Here is a 20,721-nt window from a genome sequence, read left to right on the forward strand (position 1 = left end):
ATTGCTTGAGCAGAATTGATTTGGTCATTGCTTGTAAGGGCCACAACCCATAAGGGCTACCAGTGAAAACAACACCACCACCTGGTACCTAAGCTTGGCTTCAAAATGAATTGCTGTCCCACCAAATTTCATTTGCTTTGCTTTTCAGTTTCTGAAGTTATAGAACACGCACTCCAGACTGGTATGCAATGTATTTGCCATTATAAGAGCTAGAAATGTTTTTTGTGAAAAGCAAAAGGGAACTATCATTCTTATGCAAATCTCATCAATTTAATGGGGAGAGGGGAGTCCTGAGGTTCTCACATGAATCAGACTCAGAGTCCTACATATGCCAGAGGAACCAGGATACACTGTAGCAGCCACTGAATTGAAGAACCCCTGACCAGAGTATCGCCCTGAACACATCTGTATGAGGGTGTCTTTGACGGATTGGATGAGCTCATTTAGCTCACATGATCTCCAAATATCACACATGCCCATGTTGGAAGTGGGGCAAGAGCAACTCCTGTTTTGTTCTTTTGTTTATGTTCCAGAAGGGAGATAGAGTTAGGGTCCTCCAGATGGATAGGCTTGACTACCTTTACCTGTGATGCTCTGACTGGCTTCCTTCCTTTGCAGACTGATATGCTTAAGGAAGCTTATCTGCCCCTCCTCCTTCAGCCCTTTCCTCCCTCTTCTCTTCTTCAACTGTCTGAAAGAGAAGAGACACCTTTGTCTCTGTTCTCTCTCTCCTGAGCCATGAGGGCAACTCCCAACCCTGGGCGTTGAGCCTCCAAGTTAGTTAGTTAGTTAGAACTAGGTATGCCTATCTACTATGTATTTCTATAAATAAAGTAGCTTTTCTTATTTTACTAAGTCTTAAGTCTCAATGCAGGGTAAAAGTCTGCTACTTAGGTAAAAGCACACACTGGCACATGCGCATCTCAGACCGTTGATGTTCTCTGCTAATATATCTATACAAATTTACACAACAGCCCAAACCGTCTCTTCTCACAAATGGTGTTTGTGGGAAATTTTGATCTAATGTGAACCGTGCAGTTCAAACCAGTTGTGATGTCCATACAAGCTTCTCAATATCACACCAGATCTTCCTTTCCAGGCAACCTTTCCCATTCTTTTGGCAATGCCTTAACATTTCTAACCTAAAACTAGAGACATGCCAGCAGAGCTACACCTTCAGAGACCATTGTGCGTGCCGGTTCACAAACATTGAGACTGACATCATTTTCTGAGCGCTCTCAACTTTGAGCTGAATATACAGCAGTGAGCAAATAATCAGTAGGCACCAGATCAGTTGAGTGATATGGGGAAAGTGAGCTTCTAAAGCCCACATTTCTTTTTACATCTGGTAGAAGACAGACATTAGGATCTCGGATGCTTACATGGTCAGACCTTTTCCTTACACAGCAACAGACAAGTGGTTATGTCATCTCTTCTCCAACTTGTTTATTAGTCTCTCATTCCTCTATAAATTGGCTTTTTAAATAGTGTTGTCACTGTCATCTGAGTAAGTAGCTGGAGGAGGCTGGAAGCTGTTGCCCCTGGGGTCCTCAAGGACATGACTACTGATGTTCTCAAGGGGATGGAAGCTGTGATCAGCTCTCGGAAGGGAATAGAAGCTGTGGCCAGTCTCATCAGTGCTTTGGAGTGGTTGAAAGCTGTGGCCACTGTTGTCATGGGTGCTATTGAAGGAGACACTGGTGCCAGTGGGCTCAGTGGAGAGAGTGGTGGGACTAAAAGGGTGGTTGCTAAGGGTGGAGTTGTTGACTTGGCTAATTCTTGTTGATTCAAGGGGGTAGACGCTGATGTTGGCACCAAAGGGCAGTGCACTGACAACCCTACTCTCTTCCCTGTTGAGTCGGAGGCTGAGGATGACCTTACAGGCCTGAGCTTGCACCTCCTCCTCTGGGTGGATGATAAGAGCAAGCAAGCGGTCAGAAAGACGAGAGTTGTCACCAAAGATGGTTTCATGAAGGGAGTTGTCACCGTACTGCCATTGCATTGACTGGTACTGTGGGGACAGGCGCCCCTCACTAAGCCGCTCCACAAACACTAACATCTCGTAGAGCAAGTTCCCAGGTAGAGAAGATTGGAAGAGGCTCAGGAACTCAGGAGGTGCCTTGGAGAGAAACACATGTGGCTTTAGTAGATGTCTATTAGTAAATGGCTTTACCAAATGTATGAAAAAGCAGAGTTCTGAGAATGGTGCAGCTCCTTACCATTCCTGTGGCAATAGCATGCCAGTGGGGCAGAGGAATGGGATGGTAAAAGAGCGAGCCACCAAACCAAAAGGCTGAACTTGGTTCCAAGCAGAGCTTGGAAAAGTTACTTTTTTGAACTACAGCTCCCATCAGCCCCAGCCAGCATGGCCACTGGATTGGGCTGATGGGAGTTGTAGTTCAAAAAAGTAACTTTTTCAAGCTCTGGTTCCAAGCCCTCATGGAATTCTGGTCAAGCATTGGACCTTGGATTTACTTTCCAGAGGACATCCCTCTGTCTGAAGGTCTCTCAGTACTTTAGTTAAAGGACTGTCCTTTCCAGGTCTGGGTTAAAGAACCATGAGAGAGGCCTTGAAGTTGCCCATCAACAGTTAGCACCCTGGACAGCAGACTGAGCAAGCACATCATTCACCTGGTCACAGTCCTATTCCCCACTATGTTGAAATGTAGTGCATTTCTTTTTAAATGATTGTAATCATTTTTACATCTATACATACAAATTAGCACCTGCATATTTTATGCAAATCTCTGTCCTCCTGTTCTCTGTTTGATGATGTGTTCCCTCTTTCTTGACAATATGCAAGTGACCACCCTACTGACCAAATGCGAATCTTCCATAAGCTGCTGCTAATGAACCTGGCTTGAGCTCCCAGGGACTCCTGTCATGTTCTGTTCCCAGGCAGACTGCAGAAACCATGCTTTCAGCTTTCCAACAATTTTTTAATCTCTCAGGTGGGTCTCCAAATGAGAGAGTAAGGGTTAAAAAAAGAAATGGCCAGTTCCCCCACAATGCCATGGGGATTTGTTTCGCCTGCTCATGCTGTGGCCAGATTGTTTGGGAGCATGTTAAAAGGATGGCAGCTGTTAAGCCAGGTGGGAAACCATCACAAGGGCCAAATCCATGCAGGTCCCACCATATGGGGCATCAGTAACCCTATGGTAAGAAATTAATTACCTGACTCATATTAGACCGGGGATTAAAGTTTCTAAGATCAATATGAAGTAAAGGGCGGGGCTTCCAGGTATGGCACACCAGAAGAGCAGACATTGGGCAGGATGGGAAATATACCTATTTACCCTCAAAGGATGTGATTCTGACTCTTGTACAGATTCTGGCTCTCATTCATTGGCATGTAATAGCTCAGCCAAAATTAATTCTATAGCTATGGTCCCTGGGCAACATTTATGCCTATGTTTTAGTGCACTGTTCTTCAACGTGGGGTCCCCAGATATTGTCAGACTACAACTCCCATCAACCCCAGCCAGCTTAGCCAAGAGCCAAGGATGATGGGAGTTGTAGCCAACAACATGTGGGGACTAAAGTTTAAAGAACAGTGCTTTAACAAATCCCTATAACTAGAGTAGAGATGTGAAGGCTCAGAAAAAACAGAAAAATTGGGGGGACATCTTCCCCATCCCCCCCTTTTTTCAGTTTTTTTGGGGGGAAAAGGCTTCAGAAGAAAAGCATTGCTCTATCTGGGAAGAACCAGTAAAGAACATTTGTTAATATTGCCGCTTCATAATAAATCGATGGTAATGCTAACCCACCATTTTTCATAGATTTCATGAAAGTTTGGGCGGCCACTGAGTTTCTTCCCTTCCCAAATGAAATCAATTATTAACCTTTGCCACTCATTAAGTATATTGTTTTGTATCTCCAGAGCGATATTTAATAACAAGAACAGACTCCTGAGAAGTACCATCATTTTCACAGCTGCTAACTTTCCCATTCAAGATAGTGAGCTCCAATACTATCATTCACTTTTAACGTGGAGGAAGAGTTTGTTATGATTATATCTAGCTATATCATTCAAGTTTTCAATGAAATAAATTTCAAGATATCTTATAGCATTCACTCTCCAGGGAATTTTACACTCTTGTGGAATCCTTTCTTTGATCTGTTCAGGTAAAGTTAAAGCCCAGCCATTCAGTCTCCCCAAAATTAATTTTATATCCAGAGGCCTTACTATATTCAGAGATTATTACAAGAACATCTTTGATTGATGTCTCTGGATCCTCAATTATTAAAGCCAATTCATCAGCATATACCTTTATTTTAAATTCCTCTCCACTCGCTGTTAACCCTGTAATTTGGTTAACCTGTCTCATTGCCTCTGTAAGTGGTTCAATAGAGAGAGCGACAAAAGGATAATCATTTCATTAAAAATGGAGCCTATTTATAATGTATTGAGCAAATTAGGTACAGGAGAATGTAAACTCATACACATTACTGGGAATTTTGTAAAAATGACTAAAGAAATGAGACAGAATCTTTTTTTCTTTTTTTCTTCTCTGTTATGTGATATTTTTATTTAACATTTTACTGCTTTAATATATCTCTCTCATTATTTTTGTACTATATCATTGTTTTTTATTATATTTTTATTTTTTGTGTTTTTTTCTGGGCCTTCACATATCTCTAAGCTAGAAGAGCACATTGCCAACTCCCCCAACCTCTCTCTCTGTGATATTCTTTGTCTCCAACACAAAGCTTTGTTGAACAGGCACAAGGATGGTCCTTACCCGGCAGTTCATAATGTCATACAGCAAGTCTTCCTTCTGGGCGAGCGTGCTCAGAAGCTTGAGAACCTGCACCTGGACAACAGATGACAATGCCAGGGTGTGAGGATATCAGGGTATTGGACCCCTTTGCAACAACAAAGCAACCTCAAGTTCTCCTGGGGGGAGGGGTAGCAAACACTGAAAAAGTAAGCTGATACTTGCTCCCTTCAACTGTTGGAAGTTAACTTTCCAGGCTACATCATGTTCTTCGACAAGCTTGGGTTTCTCAGCTCATACAAAAAAAAGGTTACAAGCTCAAAGCTGACACTGATCTTTTCCTCCTTGGATTACAGGTAGGCTGGACTTGCTCAAGGGCTCAGGTAACACAAACCCTAGAGAGAGTGTACTGAAATATTTCAGACAAAAATATGAAGGTACAAAGTTACCTTATATACTGAATCAGGCATTTAGTTTATCTAGTGCTTTCTACTTTTTGGCTGCCAGTAGCTCTCCAGAGGTCAAATGTCAAATCAAAATCATTTGACTGAAGGGAGGGGTGTACATTCTAATCAGCATTCCCTCTATTTCCAATGTTCAGGCAATGAGTGTCATTGCTTATGAAGCCAAAAAGGCCACTCATGAACAAGAGGGTAGTATCAGGAGGCTCGGGAGGGGGATCTCCAAGGTTTGCAGAAGCACAAAAGCAATATATGGGGAAGACATCCTAAGGGTGGGTCTCCAAAAAGCCCAGTGAGGACTGAATATACTCAGTGGTCATGGAACGCAGACTGACTGGTGGGGCAGGGAACAGGGGGGAAGGGTGAAATGGAATGTAGTGGCTGGAATTCTAAACAATAGCACTACATACTGCAACCTTTGGTTGCAGATGACACTTGTAATAAATTTAGAGAAAAGAGGAAACAATTGTAATCAGCATCTGTTTTGTAGGAACTACTATTATTTATTATTATTATTTATTTATTTTATATCCCACCCTTCCTCCTAGAAGGAGCCCAGAGTGGCAAGCAGAAACACTAAAAACATCTTTAAAACATCTCAAAAACAAACCATTTTTCAACATCTTAAAAATAAATCTTTAAAACATCTTTTAAAAAATCTAAAAACAACTCCAGCACGCATGCAGTCTGGGATAAGGTCTCTACTTAAAAGGCTTGTTGAAACAGGAAGGTCTTCAGTAGGTGAGCATGAAGCTGCACTTCTGCCCAGCTCCAGGCTTATCCGGTACCAGAGAAGGTTGACAAGGAAGAGAAGGTACCTGCCTGTGCATTTTTGTACCTTGGCCAAAGTGTTTGCCATGAGCAGAATTTCCAGGAAGTTTGGTAGCATCCTTCTCAGCAGTGCATGTGTGTTATCTGGGATATTCAATCCATTCAACAACCTCAACCCAGCAACCTGCAAGTTGGTATCCCAGCAGCCGATCACCAGCTCAACAATCTTGGGAACATATTCCTGCACAGGAAAACAAAGCAGCATTTTATATTGTTTATTTTAAAGAAGTACATCCTGTCCTTCAACAGTAATGCAGGCAGGTAGGTAGTTTTAGCCTCTAAGTACCACTTACTTAAAAATGTGGTAAGTCTTCTCTGCTGCATTTCAGGGCCTTTCTGCTCATTCTCCTGAGTAGGGCCCTGGATGTCTGCCCCAAAGTCCAGCCCTGAGTGCATCACTGCTCTTTAGCAATATACTCTTAGGGTGAGATATGAATAGTTATTGTATGGCTATGAAGAACAAGATGATGCCAGGGCATTGTCTAGCCCAGGACTCAGTCCAAGCACCTGCTTTTCGGCTTCTGCTCTGAACCATGTGAAAGGATAGAACAGGGTTTCATCAGTCCATTTATATGTCACTTTTCCTCTGCGGAGTAATAGATTCTCCCCTTCTAGTTTATCCTCACAACCTTGTGATGTAGGCTGAGCTGGGAGATAGTAACTGGCCCAAGGTCACCCAGTGATCTTCAGGGCTGGGTGAGAATTACTAGGTCCTAAGCAACCAAACAGAATCTTATAGTGCAATCCTATGCTTGCCTACTCAGAAGTAAGTGCCACTGAAATCAATGGGCTTACTCCAAAGTTAGTGTATGTGTGTGTAGGATTGCAGCCTTAGCCTTCCGAGTTGAGAAGGGGGGGTCCTAAATTCTTGGGGAAGGGATTCTTGTTCCTCCTCATACTATCCAGTCCTTATGGCCCACCATGGGTAACGTTCCACTCCACATTTTCATTCCTTACACCGCCAGGCTTAGCTGTCCTTGTGAAATGCGTTACATTCTGCAAGAAATTAAACAGCACAACCCAAATAAATTACGTAAGGGAAGGCCCCAAATCCCTCTCATTTGTTCTGACCTAAGCCTGGCACAGAATTTGCACTTTCATTTTGGCTGTTGAGGACAACCTCAGCCTTTGGAAGGACTCTGTCAGTTCAAAATAAAAAAAAAACTCTGAGTAAAAACAGAAAGAAAGCAAAAGTTGTATCCTATATTCAGTGGGCAATGTGCCCTCTTGTGATGACAGAATGAACTGCTTTTTAAAATTGCTGTTGTAGCTCTAATATGTACATAAGAACATAAGAAGAGCCTGCTGGATCAGGCCAGTGGCCCATCTAGTCCAGCATCCTGTTCTCACAGGGGCCAACCAGGTGCCTGAGGGAAGCCCGCAAGCAGGACCTGAGTGCAAGAACACTCTCCCCTCCTGAGGCTTCCGGCAACTGGTTTTGAGAAGCATGCTTCCTCTGACTAGGGCGGCAGAGCACAGCCATCACGGCTAGTAGCCATTGATAGCCCTGTCCTACATGAATTTGTCCTTAACATGTAGTTATGAGTCCCTAAGTCTAAAGAAGGGGGAAAGGAGCAGATGGTTGAGTTGTAAAAGGCTCCTAAGTTATGTTCAGGAGGCATACTAGGGCTGCACATTGATCCCAGAATTATTCCTGTTTTGCTGTGGATTCAGATATTAGAACAGTGACAGTGCACCTTTTGGGCTCAAGGTGCCAGTGTTAAACATTGGTGAGCTTAATCCAGATTTGACTCTCAAAAAAATCATGATTGTTACACTGAAGTAAAAAGAGAGTGCAGGATGTTGTGTAGCCTAACATCATGTCACCTGCCACCTGCCACAATCCAGAGCTCAATGCATATACAGGGCTCCCATTGCTGGCCAAGTCAGAATTTACTGAATTAATTCTTCTGCTATTAGCACTTCCTGTGGGCAACTCTAAGGACCAAATGAGACATGATAAAGGAGATCCATAAGCAGAAACATCCACATTTTAAAAAAATTGGTTTTTTTAAAACTATAATTTTGATTGGGCCCGCAGTGCTGGGGAAGGACGGTTTAATCCTTTTCCTGTGCTATTCTTTCAGTGTAACTCCTTTCCTCTACACAAGCACACAAAGCTATTTTACCATATGGAGGTAGGACACTCAGCCTTTTTGCTCCCAGTATTTATTTATTGTATTTATTATTTGTTGTTATATGCCTTCAAGTCGATTACGACTTATGGCGATCCTATGACTCAGAGACCTCCAGTAGCATCTGTCATGAACCACCCTGTTCAGATCTTGTAAGTTCAGGTCTGCGGCTTCCTTTAGGGAATCAATCCATCTCTTGTTTGGTCTTCCTCTTTTTCTACTCCCTTCTGTTTTTCCCAGCATTATTGTCTTTTCTAGTGAATCTTATCTTCTCATTATGTGTCCAAAGAATGATAACCCCAGTTTCATCATTTTAGCTTCTAGTGATAGTATTTATTATAGGTATTTTTATTCCATCCTTCAACTCAAATCCAAACAGCAGCTTACAAAAAGAATTAAAATACAATACAGTAAAAACATGGAAAAACCATATAAACAATCAGCACAAAATCAGTAGCAGTGATAAAACAGAAGAAATTAACATTAATGTTAAAATATGCTGAGGCAGGAAGCCTCGTGGATAGTATGGCAGCTAAAAAATCCTTAAAAGCTGTTTTCTAACATGGTTAATAAATGAAGCCTTATATAAAAGACCTAAGGGAAGAACTTAGACATGCTAGAATTAGGGGTTTATACACAGCTTCCTTATGCAGTTACCTGGATTTTGATTTTAAACCTCCAGATGACAGTGAAGGCTTTGAGAGCATGCAGTGCCTCAGTTTTGGTGACTTTGTCCCCATCATCCAGGAATGATGCCAGCAATTTAATATCATCATTGGTGCAGGCGTTTGCCTGGAAAGCAAGAAACAGGTCATCAAATGGGAATGTGCCTGAACTAAAACATGGGCCACAGACCTGAATAAGAATGCTGCATATATTTCATATTCACTGAACAAAACAGTTCAGGCTGGGAGGTCATGACAAGGTGCAACAGATGTTTCATCGACTAGCTTTCACAGTGGGATTCAGGTTTTGGGGTTAAAAATGTGCAGTTATGGCATCATCCAGGCTTTTACAAATCCCACTTTCTGCCAGAGCCTATGATGTCTTAAGACTGAAATACAACAATCAAAAGGACAGTTATTCAACTGTGGCATGGAATCTAGTCATGAGTGGATGCCTCTGATTGACAACACTAATGCATTGGCAAACACAAATTTGAAACTGTACAGAGAGAAAAGCCACTGGGAAGCGCAACTTGAAGCAGAGCAATGACAGGTGAGGAAAAGGGTTAAGCTCACTCTCTATCATCTCCTCCTGGAGTGGCTTTTTCTTTTCAGTTGTCATTGGAGCTAAAACGTGCACATGGATGCTTAACATGTCCTTACCTACAGAGGGGCAGACGGAAAAGATGGTTACTGTAAAAGACTCCTGTATTATGCTCGGAAAGCATACTCAGGCTTCACATTAGCCCCAAGGTTATTCCTGTTTTGCTGCGGCTAGGTATTCCCTATCTGCCTGGAGTTAAATATATATTAAGATAGTGACAATATGCCTTTGGGGCTCAAGGTGCCATCATTTTTGATGTTCACCGCCCAGAGAGCTATTGCTAGTCAGGCGGTATATAAGTTTAATTAATAATAATAATAATAATAATAATTTTGTGAATCTAATCTAGTTTGATTCACTAAAAATAATGCCCAGTGGCACTGAAGCAGAAAGCGAGCATCATTTTTATGCACCCTGTCAGTTGTCACAATTTGAGTGTCACATGTACATAGGGCTTCTCTTGCTGGCCAAGAGCTCCATAGGCCCAGGGGGTTCTGTAAAGTTCCATAGTGAACAATGGGGAGGCTGCATTTGCACTTACCAAGCTCAAGTTACCTTGTTGTTCCTTTTTAAAAAATCAGACGTTATTAACCTTCTATAAGAGCTAGGACCTCACCAAATGGCAAACCCAGCCAGACTACATGCAGGTTTTCTGAATCTACAAAGCCTCACTGGATCAAACATACTTGTCACATTGGAGCAAGCAGCAAACAGCATGAAAAAATCACTTTAAATGCCTGCTCCAATCAGATGTTGATACCCTCAAAAGGGCCAGTTCAGTTATAGATTCCCAGCCTTGCAACCTGTGTCTTGTATGTACCTTTCACCTTCTGCTGAAACTCCTGCCTAGTTTTTCTCTATGTAAGGTGGCCCTTTAAATCCAAACTAGTAGAAACATTTGGCTTGTCTTTGTAAACTCTCTCACCCCCTTTTCCAGAACAAGCGTAAGAGATTGAGGACTAAGTCACATGGATCAATAGTGGAATATGGCCATGCTATAAAAAGGAGCCTCAAGAGTGAACCTGGATTTGAGTTGCAGGCCTGTGCTCAGTTGTATGCATCAGGCTCAGCCTTTCACATAGCTTTCTATGCCCTACAACTTTCAACTTTCACCTCTGATTCCTTGAGATAGATACACTGAGTGATGGTATGAAGCGTTGTCCTCTTGGAGTTGACATCTAGATTTGGAGTGAGAGATTGCAGGAGCCGCCTGAGCTCTCCAGGAACATTTGCTCTTGCAGATGAAATTGGATAATACTCAACAGAAAGTCCTAGAAGCAATCATTCAGACATGAAACACTTGCCCAGCTGAGATCAAAAGTATAACTTACATTTTTAAACCAGAACTTCACTTCTGCATCAGTGAAATGGAAGTGATGAGAAGCTCCTGTGGACATTTTAGTACCACCAAAAACAGGAATCTGTGGCCCTCCAGATCTTGCTGGCGGAGGCTCCTATTATCCCTGACGACCTGGGTGGAGTTGGAGTCCAACAATATCTCGAGGGTCATAGGGTTCCCCAGCCCTGCCCTACAAGATGGCAGAAGTACGACATGGGGGGTTCTCTGTGCTGAGACCACGATCCCTCATGCAATTTGTGTACAGCATGCTATGTTTCACAGCTGTTGCAACACAGAGAAGTGGAGGATTGGTGCAGGCATGTAGGGTTACAGCAGAAGGGGCTTGTGAAGCAATTAATATGCTGTGAGAGCACTGGCAGTCCTGTGAGGCAAAAAAGCTCCTGTGTGATGCCTCAAGCGGTTGTTCTGAGATGAAACTCAGCAGCCTGTGTGCTTGTGTATGGGTGTTAGTGGAACATGGGAACTTAGGAAACTGCCTTATCCTGATTGAGACCATTAGTCCATCTAGCTCAGTATTGTCCACATTGATTAGCAGCAGCACTCCAGGATTTCAGGCAGGCATCTCTCCCAGCCCCATCTGGAGATAGTGGAGATTGAACCCAGGACTTTCTGCATGCAGAGCAGATGCTCTCTACCACTGAGCCACGGTCCCACCCCACCTCCCACCTCTTCTGTGTGTATCTACCTACCTACCAGCTTAGGGAAACACTACATATATCTGAAGAAGTGGACTGTACTTCATGAAAACATGTGCTATAATAAATGTGTCAGTTTGAAGTGCCACTTTTTTCACCTCGCTGCAAGCGACTGACATGGCTACCTCCCTGGAAATTGTTACAGGCTGACACGATCATCATGATGGCTGGGGTAAATTGCTGGAGGATAAAACAGACAGCAATGCTCTGATAGCATCATAAGCTTGAGGCATTTTGGCATCCCTCCTCCCCCCAACCCCTGTTTCTCACAACTTCTTATTAGAGATCTCACTTGGTCCCACCCCCTGTCACTTGCCAGATCCCAGCAGGCCTCCTTCACCCAGTGACCCCCAGAGGTGCCAGCCAGCCACTTTATATCTCTCTTTTTATCTCCACCTCCCTTAATGTCTGTCCGGAGAAAGCAGAGGGGATCATACAAACGGAAGAGAGAGATTGGTTTAGCAAAGGCATTCTAAATCAAATAAAAATGAGGAATCAGTGATGGTGAGTTTATAGGAGTCTAGGTAAAAGGTTGTTAAAGCATGGATAAAGATTACAGAAAGACAAAAATGTGTCATCATTAATCATACAACTAAAGTGAACAGCCAATGATGAAGGAAATAGATGAGAGCTCACTGGACATCCACATGTCTTTGGACCTCAACACTTTATGAAATGCCTCCTCCCATTTGTACCTGCTCTTACACCAAGGTCATCTACAAGCACCCTTCTCTGTGTGCCCTGTCAATCTGAAGGTTGGAGGGTGGCCACAAGAGGTAGAACCTTTTTAGTAGTGTCCTCACCCACACACACTAGGGCCTAGGAAATGTTCTCTCTAGGGAAACCTGCCTGGTGCCCACACTGTTGTCTATTCAGTGCCAGGTTAACCCTTTTCTTCTCTCAGGCCTGGGTTTATAAAATTTAGTTGTGATGTGCAGCTGGTGGTCCTAACATATGTTTGTAACAGTTGTTTTACTTATGTGCTGTATATAGTATTTTATGAAGCTGGATATCTATTTGTGCTGGCTCTCTCTTAAGTGTATTGTTTTATTGTAGTATGATTTAGTTGCTATCTTTTATTCTTTTTTATTTTGATGGATGGATGGATGGATGGATGGATGGATGGATGGATGGATGGATGGATGGATGGAACAACAAAAAGTGTGTGGTGTGAAAATGTTTCATCATCTTCCTGTATCCCATATGACTCACTGGCTAAGTTGATTGGCTCCGGATTGAAGGGGGGACTTCTGAACATTGCTAGGAGAGTCTTGGACACCAGATAGATGGCTGTAGCTCCTGTAGCTGCAGTTACCACATTTTTTCTGGTAATCAGCTCATAGTATTTAATCATCCTGCCTTGAGCTTACTAGAGAATCTGACTGACCACAGGCAACCCCACCACCACCACCTGTGGAAATACTAGGCTGCACATTGCATGGTTTGTGATGTCATGTGAATCTATCATGACAACTGTGGCACATCATCATCAGGATATGAGAGGTAAGACCTCTGTGTCCTCCCTCCCCCACTTGCTGATATTACTAAAATCCCATGAGAAGTTGACAGATTACTTCTTGAACAGTAAAATAACAGGGAGGGATTGCAGTTCACCAGAATTGCAAACATGTTGCATGCCAAAAGTCACAGGTTCAGTCCCTGGTATTTCCACTTAGAAGAATCCGCCAGTATAGGGGCAGGGAAGGAACCTGCTCCCCTCCAGATGTTATTGGAATAGGACTCCCATTATCCCTAACTGCTGGCCATGTTGGCTGGGGCTGATAGAAAGTGGAATCCAACAACATCTGGAGGAAAGGTCACAGATTCCCCATCTCTAAGGTACTAGGCAATGTGAAAGGCTTCTGTCTGAGACCCTAGGGGCCACCACCAGTCAGAGTAGACCATGGCAAGCTAGATATACAAACAGAGTGACTTGGTTCAAGGCAACTTCCTATGTTCCTAACTTAAGAATCTTTATTTTATTCTGAAAAGTTAATAGAGAAGCCTGCAAAGGACATGTCTCTTTTGTGGGTCCTTCTTAGGTTCATCTGTCTTCTCACACCATAACTACCTACTGCACAGGTGGGGGCTATGTTCCCTCATGGGCAACCTTCCAGGTAGCAAGCTAGGGGTGGGCAAGGCCAGAGGCAAAAGCAGGTGGAACAATGGATGTGGCTGTTATCTTTCTACAGCAGGCGACATGCCAATCATGCAAATGTCAGAGGTTTCTACACATACAGAGACCTCTCCATCCAGAAAGCAAGAGGCACTGTCAAAGTTAAGCACTCAAGGAAGGGATGGAGCAAAGCCAGCAAGGGATGTGGTCTAGGAACGGAACGTGGCCTAGGGAGAGTCCCAAGGACCACGTAGCTGCATTTGGCCCCCTAGCCTGAGGCTCCTCACCCCTGACCTAGAAATATCCAAGGGTTCTTTAGCAGCGTACAATGAAGTTGATGTAATTTGCATTGCAGTGGCTTCCTCACTGGATGACTCCCAACACAGGGGGACTCTCCTGAAACAGTTCATTAGATTTACACTAGGAAATGGAGGGAGGGGGAGGCTTTACCAGTCTTTCCTCCACAAGGAAAAAAGACGTGGTGAATGCTGAGTGAGGCAGCAGACTCAGGCAGCAGATGCTGGGAGGTGGGGTGGTCATGGCAGTAGCTATCCCCCTTTAGAGTCCCCCAGCTGTTTCCATCCTTTTGAGCCAGTACTCTAGTGGCAATGATGCTTGCTTGCCAGGGCTGGTCAGCTATCTCAACTAGTCACCTTCTCCCAACACACAGAGGCAGTGTTGTTGATAAAGGCCTCTGTCTGAGCAAGTAGGCGGAGAGGCAGCCAGCCTAGGCCACACACTGCAGCAGGAGTTGCTGGCAATGCATTAAAACGTTTGTCCAAGAGGATAGCAAAAAGGCATCAGGTGCATCAGTGAGTGAGCATTGGTGAACTGTTGATGAATAGGTCCTGATGGAATCTAAGCAACCCTGTTGCCTTCAGGAGTGGTTGGAGGACATGATCTTGTAATCAGTGTTAAAATAAGATTTCAACTACCAATCCAGTTGGCTTTTGTACATAGAATGGGATCTGTGTGTGTTTACATCATTTTGTCCTTCATCTCAGGTAGCGCCCCCAAAAGTAAAATATGTACAGCATCAAACACACACACTTGTGTAGAGCAATTCTAACCATGCTTACTCAGTTGGATTGCCACTTATGTATTGCAAAAGAGAGAGAAAAGTAGAAGAAATGCATCTCCCCCCAAAAGGGCAAAAAGATGGTGCAGAGTTGCATAAAACATGCATGTGCTAATTGCAAATTTAGAAATAATGAGTATAATTTAAATATAAACACATATCTCACCGCAGTGAGGGAATAAGATTGTGACTAGGAGGTGATGTGTGTGCCTACTAAGTCTGTTGTTCAAGTGCTCGCTATCAGTGAGCAATCTCAAGGCCTCTGCTCGCTCTTCTCATGGTGTTTGATCTGTAAGCCAGACTTGGACCAGGCAGCTTTTCAAATAAAGGATTGTGAAGTAGGACACATGACCACCCTTTTACTTAAAAGCAAATCAGATTAATTATTTCAGGCTGAGTGAACGCTCAGGTCAGGTTCTCAGAGCTAGAAGTGGAGACATTATCCTTGCTCCAGGATGCCTTGAAGAACCTCTAGCAAGCCCCAGAAGAGGGCAGCAAAACCCTTAAGATGGTCAAGGGCCTCTCCAGCTATTTGAATGAAGAATGTGACACTTCTACATGCTGCATCCTGGTGAGTCAGAAAGGAACGTCAGAGATTGTGGGTGACGAATGTTACTTTGGAACGTGGGTTCCAAACTTGCCATGCTTGCTTTCTTGGCCACATCTGCACATGTGATACTGTAGCATACAATCAGATATATGGGATGGTGTGTCCCGTGGAAAAACAGAGCCCCACCCCCATATTATCTCTGCATTCACAGTGGGAAGCCAATTGTATAGGGGTTGTGTAGTCTGCACTGGACTTTATGCCATTCTTTACAGCTATGTAGATGGGCAATGGACTGACAGTCTGAAGCCTTGGTACATCCGAAGGTCAGCTATGCCATATTCACACATGCTCTTCATGAAATAGCCGCATGCTGATACGCCTGTCCTTCACCTACTGCACTTTTGAGTAGGCTGCAGCAAAGACTAGCCTCCTACCCACAAGATCTTCTTTTGCTCTCCAAAGTCTGGCCTTTTTCTGTCCCTGACTTATAAAAGCATGGTGTCAAGTCAATCGGATCAAAGCAATTGCCCATCTAACCTCCCATCTGTTAGGTCAAGAAAGGATGAGAAATTGTATAAAAAAGCTGCACGCACGTTAAAACCACTTCCCTTTTGTTATTTTAAATCCTGTATTTCATGAGTTGCCCCTCATCTTGGCAATCTCTGAAGCTGAAAAGGAAGTTGGAAAAAAATCCCAAGATCATGGTGATTGGTGGTGGTGGTGGATCTCCTTCTATGAGACACAATGGAAGCATAGAACGATATAAAATGGAAAGGAATGGAAACCTTCCCTTTTTTCAGTGTTCAGGCTATAAATACCGTTGCTTATGTAGCTAAACATGGCAACATCCATGCACAATAGGGAGGTATCATCAGGCATGGGGGAACTCCAAGGCTTGCTGAAGTATCTATAAGGGGAGGAATTAAGTTGGGACCCCAAAAACAGCCTAATGAGGACTGAGCATGCTTAATGGCCATAGAATGCTGACTGACTGTTGCAGGAAGGGGGAATGGAAAAATAAGGGGGATGCAGTAACTAGCATGTTAGACAGCAGCACTTTGCACTGTAACGTTTTGTTGCAGGTCCCATTTACAGAATAACATAGTCATTTCACTACCAACTTATTCTGAGCACTTTTCAGCTTCCACATTTTATTTGCTGACATTATATGTCAGTTTTAAAGATGCAGGGCTTTGGACCTGACTGAAAACTATTTGAGACTATTGGCAAGAAAAGCCCATATATCACAAAGCTTTCTCAGAAGTAGCCACATGTAAATTCTTTCTTTGCTCTTTGTTTTTAGACATAGAAGGGTCTTGATAGAACACATCCCATGAATTATTGACATGGCAAGTATCCTCAGAGCTGCAGGCAAAGTGGTGATCCACACAAGGGGTCTCATACTTTCTCCTACACTGAAGGGCTTTCCGTAACAGAAGACTGTAACATGTGAAGTGGCTCTCAATAATTATTGTACATATGCACAAGTCCTTGGTTCTGATTACCTGATTTGCAGAGAGTTGTGTTGGAGCTAAAAAGCAGTGTGATTCAGACCATGCAAGCAAACACAACTCTGTGACCTCTGCAACTTGACCCTTCCTGATCCAGAACATCTTACTGAGGATAAAAATAGCATCTGCCCATAAAATTCTGCTTGCACATACCCAAATCCATACATTAGCTGCTATTCATTTTTCTCTGTCTGTCATCATATTACCACTGCAGTCCTCCATTTAAAATAATCATCTTTGTTACTGTTCTTTGTAATGTCTCTAAATCTGTTGTAACCTTTGATCAAGGGTTGTTTAGCAGCATTATGCTATTCATCCTTTAATGTCTCTCCCTTTCCTAATCCTGCCACTGCAAAGATTCTCATTGCCCTGTGTGTCTGTTAGGGTGGCCACTTATGCATCACCAGAAAAAGAGGAAATGCACCACTAAAAAAAGAGGACAAAGGAGGACACTGGTTTGCATAAAATGTGCATAAATGCAAATTTAGAAATTTGTTTGTAATTCAAATAAAAATATCATAGAGGGATAACCATGACCAGCTGGCTTGTGTGTCTGCTGCACAGTCAGCTGTGTGCTATCTGTTGATGGGCAACTTCAAGGCCCTGCTCTCCTTTCTTATGGATCGTTATCTTTAAACCAGATTTGGTCAGGACTCCTTCAAAGAGAGGCCTGCACTCTGTAAAGCAGGGCACATGGCCACTCTAGTGCACATTTGGATTTCTGAGTGAGTGCCGTGGGACTCACCTGCTCTGGGTGTGCATGCACACATACTGCTTACCTAAGTGATTCGGATAAAAGTCAGATGTAATCGAATTAATCTGAGTCTTGAAAAGCACATAGAGCTGAAAAGAAAGTGGGAAAGAGCACCACTTTTCTAACTTCCTTCTTTAGCTCTATCTACTTTTCGGGAGAGAAAAAGGTAATGACCCTCACCACCTCCTGACCAAGGGGCCAGTGGGGGGGGGGCTCAGAGGCTTCATGGGGAGAAGACTTCAAGGGTGCCACTTCACTCACAGGAGCCAGATTGACAACTTCTGCTCTAGTGTGCGTGCATACTTGGCTTAGTAAGTGTGTTTGGCAGAATGCACCTTTTACTGCATGTTGTAAGAATTTCCCCACTGGATTTCACAGGTCCTGCACAGCTGGCTCTGTAAGAGACACTCCACACTTGGTGATAACCAGAACTGGGATCCCCATAAAATTGTGCTTGTGACTACAGAGAGATGCATGGTAAGACATAATGTTCTCAGGCTCACCTTACCCCCCCTCCCCCAATACTGATAGTCATTAACAGTAGGGCTTTAACCTTTAATGCAGCCTTCCCCAGCCTGATGCCCTCCAGATGTTTTGGACCACAATTCCCAGCACATTGCGGAAGCTGCTTTAATGGATTGATCGGTTAGATTACTCAGTTTAAATCCTTTTTTAATTGACTGAAAAGGCATCCCTGATTAACCAGGCAACACTTTAAAAAAATAGTCCATTAGGTTGGGTCAAGTAAGTTGAAATCAATGGAACAAGTTAGTCATGACTTAAATGAAGTCCCCTTGATTTCAGTGGGACTTCAACTAACATAGGCTCTGGATATAACCCAACATCTTTTCTCTAATAAAAACTGCAGACGGCAGGCATCATCTTAGAAAAGGCACTCCACCCTCACTCAGGAGGGAAAGCCTTTCTAAGATGGTGCCTCCTATAACACGTACATATACATCGTTGAAAAACAAATACAAAATGCTTTTTCTCCCTTCAGAACTATTGTTTCCGTCCTGTGCAGATTCATGAAGAAAGTCATTTTATTAATGGACTAACTAACTGGGACCGCCACAGTGAATACCAATAGCCTCCCAATAGCCTCCTAAGGTTGCTTCTGAACCAACTCTCTGACTCCCGTGTGTCCTGATGTGTGTTGTGTGCGCATGTGCTCCATCTGGCCAAAGGTAGGACGATCATCGGAAGCTGCCTTACATTGAATCAGACCCTTGTCCCATCTAGATCAGTAAAATGGGGGCCAGGAACCTCAGACCCGGGGGTCAAATGTGGCCCTCAAGCTCTATCTATCTGGCCCTTGGAACTAGGGATAGACAAATGTGTCAATCCTCGTTCTCTCCATTTCTCATTTTTCTAATTTTAAACGCAGTTCTCCGCATTTCCTCAGCACTCTGAGATTTTTTTAAACCTTATGAAAATCCGTCAGCATTTTAGTGTGAATTTCTCCTAATATACACATTTTGGTATGCATTTGACTGATATACACATGTTTTGCAAGCATATACTGTGATATAATGCATTTTTGTATGTTATGTTTACTGATGTGTGCATTTTTATGCACACATTCTCCTATATATGCATTTTAGTACACATTACTTGGTTGGAGAACTGCCCTGCAGAATTTGGAGAAATGCACATTTTGAAGGATAATTGTCCTTTGATTCACAAACTGTGAATTAGATAGTGTCTCATTAAAAGGCAAACAGCACTGAATGTCTCCCCCATCCATACTCTGAACTCTCCCAGGCCACACACCCTCTCCCCTGCTGGTCTCCACACTGGCTCTGTTTCACACCCTCCTTGAGTGTTTTTTGCCTGGCTGATCATGCCTCCAGGTTGCCTGCATGGAAGATGGGGGGTGAGTGTGCGTAGAAACAAGCCTTCTGTACAAAGGTAAAATTGGTAATTTTTTTTCCCTCTGGCCCTGCCCACCACTGGCAGGTTGCCCAGATGGAGCTGCAGGCCTCGGTCTGACAAAGATGCCTTGCTCCTGGTCTCTGGACACAGACTGGCAGTGGCTCTCCAGGTTTTCACACAGGGGACACTCCCAGCCCTTCTTAGGGACACCAGAGATTCAATGTGGGCCTTTTGACACGCAAAGCACGTGCTCTGCCACTGCGCTACAGTCCTTCCCCCATGCAAGCCCTACACTCAGCCAGGCACATCAAGTTCCCAGCAAGGTCCCAATTCCACTGCCTGCTCTAGCTGCAGCCTGAGGCCAGGATGGTGGAAGGTGAGGGGCTGACCTTGTGTGGGTTATTGCTTTGTCTGCCGTTTCCTGGCCTCGCATTGCTCAAGGCAGCCCCACTGCGATCTCACTTTCAACACACACCAAGACCTCACACTTCTTCTGTGCAGCTATTTCCCAAAGACAACTCCTGCCTTCCTTCCTCTGCTCCCACCCCCACCCCCACCCCCACCCCCTTACAGGGCCATTTTTAATGCTCGAGGGTACAGGATGTTCTGTTCTCTTTCTCTCTCTCTCTTGTGCGTGCACACGCACACACTCTCTCCACTCCCCCCCTTTCTGTTCCTCACTCTCAGGCCTGTGGCCTTCACCTTTTTAACCCTTGCTCTGCCACTTCTGCAAAAGCTCTGTGCACAAACAATACCAAAGCGGCTGCTACTGCAGCTCCACTTCCCCCCCTTCCCTTCTAGAGCCTCTGCAATTGCTCATCCCAGAAGTAAAAAGCCAACTCGTTGGCCTCTCATCATAAACTAGCAACCCTGCCTACTTTTATGAGGGGGCTTCCTACAGAGGGATGGCTGGCAGGAGAGGCACCTGGCCAGTAACCAGCTTGCGGTTTATTAGGTGGCTTAGAGGCAAAGCGTTACTCCTCCCCCTTTCCCCCTTTTTTTCTTTCTCCTCCCAACATTCAGCAGAACGAGAAAATCCCTCCCATTGCCAGGCCCCTGTGGATCATGTTGTCTCGTCTCCTGTGGCCCCTCCTTCTGACCCTGGTTTTTCTCCACAGGTTGGCTGTTTCTGGGTAACAAGGTTGGAAAGAGGATGACGTGGATTCACCGATAGCACACAGGGATAAGCAGAGCCATCTGGCAAGAGCTGGCTTCGCTTTAAGGGAAACGCTGGCATTTCTGGTTACTTGAGATAGGGATGGGCAAATCTGTCAATGTTGGTTTCTCTCACTTTTCTCCTTTTTCCAATCTCAAGTTCAGTTCTCCACATTTCCACATGAGTTTGCAATTTTTTTTGACGTCCATGAA

General features: G+C 44.0%; 1 protein-coding gene across 1 annotated transcript; it reads right to left on the reverse strand.

The window, feature by feature from the left end:
• Nucleotides 1-1,480: 1,480 nt before the first annotated feature.
• LOC133386852 (armadillo repeat-containing protein 12-like) lies at nucleotides 1,481-19,786 on the reverse strand. Its single transcript, XM_061630621.1, has 7 exons — nucleotides 19,743-19,786; nucleotides 12,682-12,824; nucleotides 10,528-10,685; nucleotides 8,803-8,937; nucleotides 6,018-6,191; nucleotides 4,743-4,814; nucleotides 1,481-2,119 (listed from the first exon to the last, which is right to left on the reverse strand). The coding sequence occupies exons 1-7, from the start codon at nucleotides 19,784-19,786 to the stop codon at nucleotides 1,481-1,483; spliced, it is 1,365 nt and encodes a 454-aa protein (XP_061486605.1).
• Between the last annotated feature and the right edge of the window lie 935 nt (nucleotides 19,787-20,721).

This window comes from Rhineura floridana, chromosome 6, assembly GCF_030035675.1.
Source record: "Rhineura floridana isolate rRhiFlo1 chromosome 6, rRhiFlo1.hap2, whole genome shotgun sequence".
NCBI lineage: Eukaryota > Metazoa > Chordata > Lepidosauria > Squamata > Rhineuridae > Rhineura > Rhineura floridana.

Bases quoted from the DNA above. Each gene is read 5' to 3' on its own strand.
- LOC133386852 (XM_061630621.1), bottom strand. From the start codon at position 19,786: ATGCGAGGCCAGGAAACGGCAGACAAAGCAATAACCCACACAAG. The intron at 12,825-19,742 runs GTCAGCCCCTCA...AGCTCAAGGCAG, and splicing joins AAAGCAATAACCCACACAAG to GATGATTAAATACTATGAGC. The intron at 4,815-6,017 runs GTACAAAAATGC...TCTGTTGTCCAG, and splicing joins TGGCAAACACTTTGGCCAAG to GTGCAGGTTCTCAAGCTTCT.